Source organism: Desmodus rotundus, chromosome 6 (genome assembly GCF_022682495.2).
Source record: "Desmodus rotundus isolate HL8 chromosome 6, HLdesRot8A.1, whole genome shotgun sequence".
Taxonomy (NCBI): Eukaryota; Metazoa; Chordata; class Mammalia; order Chiroptera; family Phyllostomidae; genus Desmodus; species Desmodus rotundus.
Window position 1 is genome coordinate 85,207,418 of NC_071392.1, and position 13,609 is coordinate 85,221,026.

Here is a 13,609-nt window from a genome sequence, read left to right on the forward strand (position 1 = left end):
CACCGTGCCCACATTGGCTTCCCTTGTCCAGGTTTAGATGAACAGGCGTGGGGGGATCACGCAGTATCTGGGATTGTCCACCTTTCCCTGACAGGTTCAAGGAACATTTCACTTCAAGGCAACAAATATTCATGATCCTTCATGACGACAACAAGGAAAGGCACAGCATCCTGCACTGTGGCTGTCACCTGGAGCTGTCCAGAGCCCTGAAGCAAGTTCAGGGTCCTGCAAAGCATGGGACTGTGGATAAATTAGGTAGAAGTGTTTAAAGACCCATTACGTTTCTTATTAACTTCAGCAATCCTTCTCAGGGAGATATTCCCCATGGAACAATGTCTCAGTTTAATATGGCACTTTTCTCTCTCATGCTGGAGGCAAGCGCCTGTCCCCACGTCTGTCGCACAGCTGGAAACCTAGGGGACAGCAGGCTACCTAGAGAGCTGAGTACCACACAAGTAGGTGCTCAGGTAGGTTGCTGTCCTGGGCTGCATGTGCTGGCCATGGCCTCACCATGAGATCACATGTCAGGTGACTCTGAAGTACATTGTCACGTGACTCTGAAGGTGCTCTTGGGCATTTGGCGGGAGTCTCGTCTGTTGAGGAATGGACAGAAAACAGAGCCAACATCCTCAACGGGTGACCAGCCTGCCCCTGAGGTTTGGCCACCAGAAACAGGAGGGTCACTGTGGGAGGACGGACAGTGGGGGGCTGCTGGTTGACCAGCAAAGCAGAAAAGGAGGCTGAGGGATGACTTGGGACCCAAGAGTCCTAAAGGCACCAGGAAGCCATCAGGCTTTTCCCTCAGATGGGAGAGCACAGGGACAGGTACACACAGCAGACAGGGCATCATGGAGACCTGCAGACAGGGTGAAGCACCCGAGGTCACACCCTGCGTGCACAGAGGGCAGGAATGATGGCAGGACTCCAGTCAGCTCAGTCACAGCACTCCTCTCACTCTGAGCTGTGTGCCTGCACTTTGCTTTCTGATCTGATGCTCTGGGAGGTGGCGTGTCCCCTTGTGACGAGTGGGCTCTGGGGCCTAGGCAGTGAGAGTGTCACCTCATAGACTCCCTGGGGATCCCTGTTCCTGTCCAGCAATCCACAGACCCTGTGGGACCCTGTGTTGGCTCAGCTCCTGCCCTGAGAGGCTGCCTCCTGTGTTGAGTGGCCTTGTGTCTCCTCCCTGCAGGTGGGTCCTGGGCTGGCCCCTCTGTGGGGAGATGTCCCAGGCCCAGCACTGAGCTGCTCCCTCGTGGATGCAACATGTGTTCCACTGTCTTCCGCGCAGGTCTGGGGTGTGCTGGTGTCACTCAGACCCTGACATTCCAGGTCTTGACCACAGGACAGATGGTGACATTGAGGTATGCCCAGGAGTTGAACCACAACGCTATGTACTGGTACCTATAGGAGGCTGATCCGTTACTCAGTGGGTGTTGGTGTCATGGAGAAAGGAGAGGTCCATGATGGGTACACTGTCTCTAGATCTAATACACAGGTCTTCCCCCTCATGGTAGAGTCGGCCACCTTTCCCAGACATCTGTGTACATCTGCGCCAGCAGTGAATCCATAGAACTGCACAGCCACCTCCGCTCTGCACAGAAAGGCTGGGGGAGGCCTAGCCCCTGGACTCAGGGGGCCCTGTGCGGACTCCTACACCTTGGAGCCCCCAGTGGGCCCTGCCTGCAGGGTGACTCTCTGTGTATGCTGGGACTGCCCTGTAGGGCAGTGTCTGCCAGGCTGGGACCAAACTCTGGGCCTGGGACACACAGGTGTCCACCTATGCTGGCTGTCTGTCTGTCCTCTGCAGCTGCTCCATTAGCTTGGACAGTGCTTCCCCAGCTCTGGCTTGGCTCGTCACCAGCCTGAGTCAGGGGCCATCAGGCTGGGCTGTCATCAGTAATCAGATGCGTCTCTGCCCACTTTCGGATCACACACAGGTGTCCTACAGGACAATGACTTTGGGTGTTCTTTTGGAAAGAAGCTATGGGAAACTTTTTTAATGCACGGGGACTTGGAAGCACAAAGGGCTTTCCTTGGGCTGTGCAGACATAATAGTACATGGAAGTAAATGAGCACACAGAGGACACTCGGTCATAAGCTGCAGAGGGAACAGGAGCTTCCTACTAAGTTCTCCCAGGGCATCACTCCATCTATGTGTCTCTGAGTTGTCAGTGCGTCCAGGGCAAAGCCGAGTCAAGCCTGACACCAGCCCTCGCCCTACAAAGGGACAAGGTTGAGCAAGTGTGATGGGAGAGTGGAGGGGATGGTGACAGAACAGGGTGCTTCCAGGAGAGCCCGAATAGCAGAGAAGACAATGATTCTCCCTTCTGTGTGGTGTATGGATGATGCTACGGACATGTCCTCACAAAAATGCCAGCCGACCAGGGTGACAGGTGAATGAGACTCAGTGTCAGACCTCGGCATCCAGACAGCGGGGATCCAAAGTGACAGCTGTGCATGGATTTTGTTCAAAAGGGAGCTGATAACTATTTACACTAGTCACCCAAGTGTGCTCTCCTATATGTCACATGTCCCTGAGATGGAGGGGACTGACAGAGCCAGTGATGTCACTATGGGAACGGCTCTGAGGTGACAAGGCGTGTCCCATCCTCCACTGCTCCTGCTCACAAGATCTGGCCTGGTGAACCACCCAATCCTGTCCTGACTCTGCCATGGGCACCTGGCTCCTCTGCTGGGCAACCCTGTGTCTCCAGGGGGCTGGTGAGTCCTCAGAAAACCAAGTAGCTTCAGTGTGTGTGTGTGTGTGTGTGTTTGATGATTACAATTGTTTTCCTCCTTCTGTTGTTAACTTCTGTGTCCCCAGGTCACACAGAGACTGGAGTCTCTGGTCCCCAAGGCACAAGGTCACCAAGAGGGGACAGAATGTGACATTTCGGTGTGATCCTATTTCTGGGCACGCTGTTCTTTACTGGTACCAGCAGATGCTAGGGCAAGGCCCAAAGTTTCTGATGTACTTTCAAAACAACGACCCCGTGGACACATCCGGGATGCCTAACAATGGGTTCTCTGCTGTTGATCTGAGAGCTCCTCCTCCACTCTGAGCATCCAGCCTGCAGAGCCGGGGGACTCGGCCGTGTACCTCTGTGCCAGCAGTGCAACCACAGTGTGGCACCGTCACTGCCTCCCTGCTCACAAGCCCACGTGTGTGCAGCCATGCAGCGCTCTGTTTGGCCACATGCAGCCACCAGCCTTAAAAGTAAATAAATTAGGCTCCTTGTGAAAACCGTCATGGAGTCATCATTCATGAGTGTGGTCATGCACAATAATGCACATTTATGTCTGTCCATATAGAGTTTTCTTATTTTTCTTGACAGTCCTGCAGTCATTCCATATTTAATTTCCTTCTTCGCTAGCCTATCTGTAATAGAATTTAAATGTAGCTTGGTTTAATGAAAACCCTAGTTGAGAAGGTTTTAAAGGGAAGTAATTCAAAGAAGATCCAAATAATAGAGTGATCTCCGCTTTTTTGGGAGGGACATTTTCCAAGACCCAGTGGATGCCTGTACAGCTGATGGTATGAGGGAGCTCATGTGTCCCGTTCCCTAAGCATAATCACCCTTCAGTTTGGAGGAAGCACTTGACAGGATGTCCTTCGGAGATCTGGTTGCCGGCATCACTACCCTTGCATGTCATGGACACTATAGTAAAATGAGGGTGACTGGACCTCAAGCACTGCCCAACCATGACAACAGTGAGTCTGATAACACACACAGCCAAGTGAGTAAGGGGCAGCCATAGTGCACAGGGTGGAGACGCTGGGCAAGGGAGTGATTCTCACCCTGCACTGTCAGAGAGGGACAGTGTGAGAGTTCAGCTAGCTACTCGGAATGATGCATATTGAAAAGGGTTAAATTCTTTTTCTCTGGAATTTGGCATTTAATATTTTGGGACTACAGTTGACCTTAGGAAACTGAATCTTTGGAGAGCGCAACTGCAGATAAGGGGGGACTTCTGTGGGCACAAGCAAAATGTGCGAGGACAACAGCAAGACCGGGAGCAGATAGTGGGTGCATATCTTAGCGTTGTGAGGTCTTCCTGATCTGAGTGCAGGGTAGAGACTGTGATAAAGCTGAGGTGTTAACTGCAAACTCTAGAGCCACCACTGAAATAACAAACAGAGTTATATAGCCCACAGGCCAACAAACACAGAGATGGAATTATTATAAAAATGCCTAATTCATACACAAGAAAGCATGAAATAAAGGTCAAGGAAACAAGGAACAGATATGATAATAGAAAACAAAGAACAAAATGACAGACATGAAGGTAACCAGAACAATATGTACATCAAATGTAAATAGTCCAAATGCCCAAATTCAAAAGCATCCATTGTGGTACTGAATAAAAGAGAAAGAAAGCAGATGCATTCCACCTACTGCAGCTGCACGCACTAGAAGCATAAAGACTCACAGGTGGAAAGCAACAGATGTCCCATGCTACCACTAAGCAGATGAAAGCTGGAGCCACGATGTTGACATCAGACAAAGCAAATCTCAGAGCAAAGACTATTCTGAGACAACAAAGGTCATATTCTAATGATAAAAGGGCCAATCGATCAAGAAGACAAAACAATCAGAAATATGTATGCATCTAAAAACAGAGCTTCGAAATACTGAAGCCAAAAAGGCAAGAAGAGACAAATTCACAATTACAGTCAGATGTTTCGACGCCTGTCACTCATTGATTGAACACTTGACCCCCCCAAAAAAAAATTAGTGAGGATCCAGAAGACATAGAGAACATTATCGATCACCTTGACCTTGTGGACATTTACAGATAGTTTGCCCAACAGCAGCAGAATGCACCTTCTTACCAAAGACTCACAGATTATGTAACAGGATAAACTATGGACTTTGGCCGTAAAATAAGTAACAATATATTTAAAAGAATTCAAATCACACAAACCATGTTCTGTGAACCCAGAGGAGCTGAACTAGAAATCAATAACTGAAAGAGCTCTAGGAAAATCCCAAATATTAGAAACTAAATAACAATCTTCTAAATAACCCACAGAGCAAAGAAGAAATCAAAAGTAAATTTAAAGGAATTTTAACTAGTAGAAATGAAAATAAAACTTATAAAAAGTGATAGGATGCTACTAGAGGACTCCTTAGTGGGAATGTGAAAATCAGGGAATAATTCCCTACTCATCCTGAGCCCCCACTATGATACCCAAATCAAACAAAGGTATTACCAAAACAAAACAAAACAAGAAAACCAAAGAAATATCCCTACAGACAATATCCCTCATGAACACAGATTAATAAGCCTTTAGAATCCCAGCGTATCAAGCGCAGCAGTGAAAAAGCAGAACTGACCATGACCCAGGGGGTCTCTCTCAGCATTATGTAGTCATGACTGTTGACATTTAAAACCACCTCCAGGAAGTTTCACATCTCAAACACGAAAATGTAAAAAAATCATATGACGATCTCTATAGGTGCTTAAAAACATGTGATACATTCCAACATCTGTTCCTGATAAAAACTCTTCTTAAATTAGCAGTAAGAGGAGACACCCTTCCCCAATCCAGGGCATCTGTGAAAAATCTAGGGTTAGTAACACTTCTGAAGGTAGACTGTGGTAAGATAAAGATGCACAGGCATCCCCAGATCCAACACTAAAGGTAGCACGAAAGGGGGGATAGTCATTTCTACAATAGTGCTGGAAACCCCTTATCCATAGGGAAAAATAATGAGTCTCAATCCCTACCTCACTCCAGGAAGCGCAGTGGGCCAAACCTGGCCTCTCCCGGCCCTTCTAGGGCCCAGAAGCTACCAAGACTGTCTACATTTTTGACTGGTTGACGAAAATAAAAGGAATAATATGTTGCGACATAGGAACATTATAGGGAACTCTGATTTCCACGCCCACACACGAAGTTTATGGGAACACGGCCCCCCTCCATCAGGTACACACTGTCTCCGGCTGCCTTGACGAGCCGGTGGCAGAGCTGAGTGTCTGGGACAGAAAACCAAACTATTTACCTGACTCTTTACAGAAAGAGTTGGCTGACTGAGCCATAAACAAAGTGACTGTGAGACGGGTCAGCATTCACAACGATCTAAAAGCTTCTGAAAGGAAGTACAGCACCTTCCTTCCTGATGTTCGGTTAGGCAAACATTTCTTAGACAAAAAGTATTCTGATCTCTAAAAGCACATGTTTCTTTTATAAAATTTTAAAATCATATTCATTAAAAGATATTAAAATATATATGTACATATGTGAAAGTACATATACACACAATATATATACTTGTATATTTGAAAAAGGACATGTATCCAAAATATAGAAAATTCCTACAAATCAATAACGCAGAGAAGGAAGTAATTCAGAAAGAGCAAAGGAGTTGAGCACAGAGATTCCCCAGAAAAGAAAATATATAAGTAGGTAGTACTTTCTTCATAGAGGGTTTCTTTCAGCTGCTGAGGAGATTTCTTGGCTGACGGGAGTCCACCATGGGTCCTCCCCAGGAATCACTGGGCAAAGAGAGAGCTTTGCCCAGGTCCTGCCACCCCTGCCCTGGGCAGCTGCATGCATGGCGACCTCTTTCCTACAACACTCATTGATGAGATTTACAATTTTTATTCCCCTTTTGGAAAAAGGCAGCATGCCTCCCTCACCACCACAGGCAAAGAGTGAGCCTGAGAAAGGTACACAGGAAATCAGCAGGAGCTGTGCAGAGTCCTGGGGGTTCTCCCATGACTCACTTAGAACCTGGCCAGCTCTGGCAGTGTCAATAGTGCTGCTGCACAAGTGGCCACTTGATGGTGCTGTGGATCCACAGAGTGAGATGCTGTTGGTCCTCTGTGGGAGAGGGAGGGCTCATGAAGATAGACTTGGCTTGGTGCCTGCATTAGGGAAATTATCTGATGAATCACAAGTTCACTCATCATAGCTTTTTCCTTAATGGATATGCTGGCGTGGTTCTCAAAGCAAGAAACAATGAACTTGGCCTTGCATGAGTGGTGGCCTCTATTAAGCCTGTGCTTGGTGGAGCGTGTGATGCGGCTTCAGTGAGGAGCCTGGAAAACCCAAACCAGGTGTAGAGGAAGGAGCATCTACTCTGAGAAAAAGAGAACCTGTGCAGATGAACACCTGCCCTGTACCCTCAGGGTCCAACTCAGCACAGCCAGCTGTACCTGCTCATAGGAAAATGGACAGAACAGGGAACACAGGACCAGCTGAGCCTGTCCCAGGATGCCAGTGTGCCTGCAGAGGCCAACAAAGACAGAAACAACATAATAGTGACGTCACAGGCAAGTCCTTCAACAGAGCAAAAGGAGAGGCAAACCTCGGCTCTCTCACCCAAAGCACCCGAGCCCTGAGCAGGGACATGGCCAGTCATGTGCTGCCTGAAGCCACCAGGGGCACCCAGCTCCTCTGTTGTGTGACCTTGTGTCTGCTGCGTGCAGGTGAGTCTCAGGTCAGGTGGGACGTCCCTCCAGCACAACCTTTTCGACTGTTGTGGGAGTGTCCATCTACTTCCTGGGCTGGTCTCAGCTCCATCTCCTTCCCCTACAGAGTCAATGGCTGCTGGAGTCACCCAATCCCCAAGACACCTCATCAAAGGCCATGGTGCAGAGGCCGTTCTGAAATGCCACCCAATCTCTGGACACAGCAGTGTGTACTGGTACCAGCAGCCTCGGGGGCAGGAACCCAGGTTTCTCATTCAGTATTATGAACAGCAGGAGTACGGGAAAGGAAACTTCCCTGATCGTTTCAAAGGAAAACAGTTCAGTGACTACAGCTCTGAGCTGGCCATGAGCGCCTTGCAGCTTGAGGACTCGGCCATGTACCTCTGTGCCAGCAGCTTAGACACAGCCCTGCAGGGCCTGTGGTTTTCTGTACCCAAACCCTCCTGTCCCAGCTGATGTCACAGGCAGAGGGAGGGAGCCTCAGCGGAGTTCCACAGACGGATCTCATTGCTTTCTACCACTCTCCCTGCCCTGCTGAGCTCAGCCAGAGCCTTCCTGAATGTTCTCCCAGCTCTGCCAGCCCCGTGCAATTCCCAGCACAGGCAGGAAGCCCTCCTCTGGGACAGAGTGGAGGCCACACTGTGTGCTGTGGTGCCTGGTCCTGATGGACACTGTGTGTCCAGTTTACAGAGGGGGAAGCACTCAGGCACCATTTCACAGACAGGGAGCTGCAGGTCCTGGACGTTCCAAACGTGCCATGCACGCCCTCCTGCCTCCCCACGCCTCTGAAGTCAACAAGCCCCCGGGTTCCAGGGTCCTGCCTGGGCCTTGGTCCATGGCATAGAACAGAGCACAGTCTCTCCCATTTCAAGAGCATCTGAGCTTGGTTGGTGAGGTCACACCTCAGGAGTATGGTACACAGCTGATCGCCTGCCACCTGCTAGGACATACAGCTTCAAGCCAGAGGACATATGTCTCTCCTGTCATATTCCAGACAGAGTGAGGCCATGATATTCTCCTCAGAGAGTAGCTAAGTGATTCGGGGGGGAGGGGGTTCCAGTGTATTAAGACATGCTGGGAGGGAAACAGAAGCCCTCTCGGAATCTCAAGCAACATTCTGGGAGCTCATGCAGGGAATGGGCCTTTCTAAACCACTGGATGGGGTTCGCGAGGGTGGCTCTCAGCCTGTCCTCAGCTCTGCCACTTCCAGTCAGAAAATCTGAAATCGCTACATCTGCCCAGGTGAGGAGCTGCAGACAACAGCTGAGCATCACGTCCTCCTGGCGTCTGATTTCGGACTCCATGTCCTTTCTCACTGCTGGGTGATTGTAGGTGCCCCTTGAGGTGATGTCAAGATACGCGGTCACAGAAACAGGGTCACCTGAAATTATAAAGGGATTTTAACTAAATGAAAGTAAAAATAAAACACATCAAATTGGTAAGATACCACTAAATGAGTATTTAGGGCCAAACCTAAAAATTAGGGAATAATTCGCTACTCATCCTGAGCCACTACTGTGATGCCCCGTCAGAAATAGATATCACCAAAACAAACAAACAGAAAGTCCTACAGACCAATGTATCTCATGAAAACTGATTAGTAAGCCATTCATAATCCCAGTGTATCAAACGCAGCAACATGTAATGAGGCTGATGCATCATGAACAGTGGGGTTTATCTCAATAGAATACATTCATGACTACTTAACAATCAAACACAAGTCCATTTGTTTAACATCTCAAATACTGGAAAATCAATATCATATGTCATCTCTACAGATGCTGAAAAAACGTGTGAAACAATCCAACATCTACTCCTGACAAACATTCTTCTTAAATTAGAATTGGAAACATCCTTCCCCTAATCAAGCGCATCTATGAAAAATCTGTGGTTAGTAACATTTCTGAAGGGAGACTACGGTAAGGTAAAGGTGCACACTGCCATCCCTAGATCCAACACCAAAGGTAGCATGAGACGGGGAATAGTCATTTCAACAATAGTGCTGGGAAGCCTGTATCCATAGGGAAAATAATGAGTCTCAATGCTTGCCTCACTCCATGAAGCAGAATTGGGCCAAACCTGGCCTCTCCTGGTTCTTCTAGGGCCCAGAAGCTAACTATTGTGTTTTATATAAGTGGTTGGAAAAAATCATATTTTATGACATGCAAAACTCACATTGCAACCTCCACACATGAAGTTTATTGGAACCTGATCCCACACAGTAATCTACATAGTGTCTCTGGCTGACATGGCACCGCAGTGGCAGAGCTGAGTAGGTGGGACAGATACTAGAAAATATTTACCGTCTGCCTCTTTACACAAAGATTTTGCTGACTCGGCCATACACAAAATGAAAATGAGATGGGTGAACATTTACAGATCTATAAAGCTTCCGAAAGAAAGCATAGCACATTCCCTTCATGACCTTGGAGTAGGCAAAGATTGCTTAGGGAGGACAGAAAGTATTGTAATCCTTACAAACCACATTTTTCAAAGTTCAGGCCAAGATGCAGGTGTAGGTAGAAATGCTTCACTTCCTCACACAATGAAAAGAAGGATAACAATTAACTGAAAAACAAAAACAACCAGAACTGCCAGAAAATCAAACTGAATGGAAGTCCGACAACCAAGGAATAAGAGAAACATTCATCCAGAGTGGTAGGTGGGGTGGAGACAGGCAGCTGGGTGCAGAGGATGTGTGGCAAGGTGAAGGAGTGGGCGGTCCCACATTCGCACATGGAGAAGCTGAGAAGAACAAGTAGAGAGAGAGACAGACCACAAAACCCAGAGTTTCAGTACAGGAAACTAAAGACTCAAAACCTCTGGCTATAAAAAGTTGTGGGGGCTGTGGTGGTGTGAGAAACTCCCAGTCTCACAGGAGAGTTTGTAGGAGGGCCCATGGGGTCCTAGAATGTACACAAACCCACACACCTGGGAATCAGCACCTGAAAGGGCACAATCCCCTTGTGGGAAATGAGAGAGAAGTGACGGAAAGGCTGTGAGAGCCGAGCAAGTGGCATTGTTCCCTCTCGGACCCCTACCCCAAGTACAGCCTCACAATACATTGAAGAGGGTTGCCCCGCCTTGGTGAATACCTAATGCTCTGCCCCTTACTATGTAACACGTGCGCCGAAACAAAGAAATGTGGCCCAAATGAAAGAATAGATCAAAACTGCAGAAAAAGAACTAAGTGACAAGGAGATAGACAACCTATCGGATGCAGAGTTCAAAACACTGGTAATCAGGATGCTCATAGAATTGAAGAGCTCAGTTGCAAAATGGGGGAAGAAATGAAGGCTACCCAACATGAAATAAAGCAAAATATACAGGGAACCAACAGTGAAGGGAAGGAAACCAGGACTCAAATCACCATTTGGAACACAGGGAAGAAATAAACATCCAACCAGAACAGAATGAAGAAACAAGAATTCAAAACAATGAGGATAGGCTTAGGAACCTCTGGCAACACTTTAAATGTTCCAACACCCTAATGATCGGGGTGCCAGAAGGAGAAGAGGAAGAGGAAGACATTGAAAACTTATTTGAAAAAATAATGAAGGAAAACCAGCAATCTGGCAAAGGAGATAGACTTCCAAGAATTCCAGAAAGCTCAGAGAGTCTCAAAGAAATTGGACCCAAGGAGCACACACTAGGGCACATTATAATTAAGTTACCCAAGATTAAAGCTAAGGAGAGAATCTGAAAAGCAGCAAGAGAAAAGGAGACATTTACCTACAAAGGGGTTCCCATTAGATTATCAGCTCATTTATCATAAGAAACCTTGAGGGCAAGAAGGGCCTGGAAAGAAGTATTCAAAGTCATGAAAGTCAAGGACATACATCCAAGATGACTCTACCCAACAAAGCTATCATTTAGCATGGAGGGGCAGAGAAAGTGCTTCCCAGATAAGGTCAAGTTAAAGGAGTTCATCGTCACCAAGCCCTTATTCTATGAAAAGTTAAAAGTACTTATGTAAGAAGTAGAAGAAGATCAAAAACTATGAACAGTAAAATGACAAGAAACTCACAACTATCAAAAACTGAACCTAAAAAGCAAAACCAAGAACTAAGCAAACAATAAGGACCAGAATCACAGAAATAGAGATCACATGGCGTGTTATCAGTGGGGAGGATAAAGGGGGAAAAGGTACAGGGAATAAGAAGCATAACTGGTAGGCACAAAATAGACAGGGGGAGGTTAAGAATAGTATAGGAAGCAGAGAAGCCAAAGAACTCATATGTACAACCCATAGGCATGAACTAAGGGGTGGGGGGAATGCTGGAGGGTGAGACTGTGCCGGGAAGATGGGGACAAAGCAGAGAAAAAAATTGGGACAACTGTAATAGCATAATTAATAAAATATACCTTAAAAATAAGTAAATAAATCTAAACTTAAAAACACACACAATTTTCTTTATGAAAATTAAAAAATCCCTTTGTTCATCAAAAGATATTAAGAATATTGAAACATATTTCTGAAAAGAGCGTGTATTCAAAATATAAGTAATTCCTAGAAATCAATACTTAAAGAAGATAATTCAATTGTTTTGGAAAAAACAAAAAGAATTGAACCACGTCCTCTAAAAAAAAGTGATACGTAAGTAAGCTGTTTCTTAGTTTTTCTTCACAGAGGGTTTCTTTCAGTGCTGAGGACATGTTCTGGCTGATGGGGCCAACCGTAGATCCTCCCCAGAAATCACTGAGTAAAGAGAGAGCTTTGGTTAGGGATCTGCTGGCACTTCACAGGGCAGCTACATGCATGGCATCCTCTTTCCTAGATCATTCATAGATGAGGTTTGCAATCTTTACTCCCGTTTTGGAAAAAAGCAGCATGCCTCCCTCACCACCACAGGCAAAGAGTGAGCCTGAGAAAGGTGATGACGAAAGCAGCAGGAGCTGTGCAGAGTCCAGGGGGTTTCCTGATAATTAATTGAGACAGAACCCAGCCTGCGGGTTTCCTCATGACTAACTTCAGCAGAACCCAGCTGGCTCTGGCAGTGTCAATAGCGCTGCTGCACAAGTGGCCACTTGAGGGCGCTGTGGATCCACAGAGTGAGGTCCTGTTGGTCCCCTGTGGGAGAGGGAGGGTTAAGGGGAAGAATCTTGGCTTAGTTCCTGCATCAAGAAGACTATCTCAGGAATCAGAGGTTCACTGATCTTATCTTCTCACATTAACAGATACGCAGGTGTCTATGTTATAGCAGCGAGCCATGGACTTGACCTTGCATGGTTAAGTTTCTCTTAGAGCCCATGTTAGGTGGAGAGTGTGATGAGGCTTCAGTGAGGAGCCTGGCTAATCCTAGCCAGTGTAGAGCAAGGAGCACCTGCTCCAAGGCCAAGAGAACCTGTGCTGATGGACACCTGCCCTGTACCGTTGAGGTCCAACTCAGCACAGCCAGCTGCACCTGCTCATAGGTGATGGAAAAATTCAAGAAACACAGGACCAGCTGAGTCTGCCCCGGAGGTGTGGGTGCCCATGAGATTCTACAAAGACAGTGGCATCAGAGCAGTGACATCATAGGCAAGTCCTCCAAAGAGAGCAAAGGGAGGGACAAACCTCTGCTGTCTCACCCCAAAGACCAGAACGCTAACAGAGAAATGGCCAGGCCTGTGCTGCCTGACTCTTCCAGGGGCGCCCCACTCCTCTGCTACGTGGCCCTGTGTCTCCTGGGGACAGGTGAGTGTCACCTCAGGTGGGAGGTCCCTCCAGCCCAACTTTTTTGACTGTTGCGGGAGTGTCCATCTACTTCCTGGGCTGGTCTCAGCTCCGTCTCCTTCCCTTACAGAGTCAATGGCTGCTGGAGTCACCCAGTCCCCAAGACACCTCATCAAAGGCCATGGTGCGGAGGCCATTCTGAAATGCCACCCCATCTCTGGACACAGCAGTGTGTACTGGTACCAGCAGCCTCGGGGACAGGAACCCAGGTTTCTCATTCAGTATTATGAACAGCGAGAGATTGGGAGAGGGAAGTTGCCTGATCGCTTCAAAGGAAAACAGTTCAGTGACTACAGCACTGAGCTGGCCGTGAGCGCCTTGCAGCTTGAAGACTCAGCCCAGTACCTCTGTGCCAGCAGCTTAGACACAGCCCTGCAGGGCCCATGGCTTTCTGTACCCAAACCCTCCTGACCCAGCTGATGCCACAGGCAGAGGGAGGGAGCCTCAACGGAG

General features: G+C 47.6%; 2 gene segments (V, D, J or C); both read left to right on the forward strand.

Annotated features, from left to right (window-relative positions):
• The first annotated feature begins 7,358 nt into the window (after positions 1-7,358).
• On the forward strand, positions 7,359-7,896 carry LOC128781272 (T cell receptor beta variable 5-5-like). The segment is given in 2 exon segments: positions 7,359-7,437; positions 7,547-7,896. Coding segments are annotated over 2 exon segments (429 nt in total).
• A 5,142-nt stretch (positions 7,897-13,038) lies between these two features.
• LOC128781273 (T cell receptor beta variable 5-5-like) lies at positions 13,039-13,567 on the forward strand. The segment is given in 2 exon segments: positions 13,039-13,117; positions 13,227-13,567. Coding segments are annotated over 2 exon segments (420 nt in total).
• Positions 13,568-13,609: the final 42 nt, after the last annotated feature.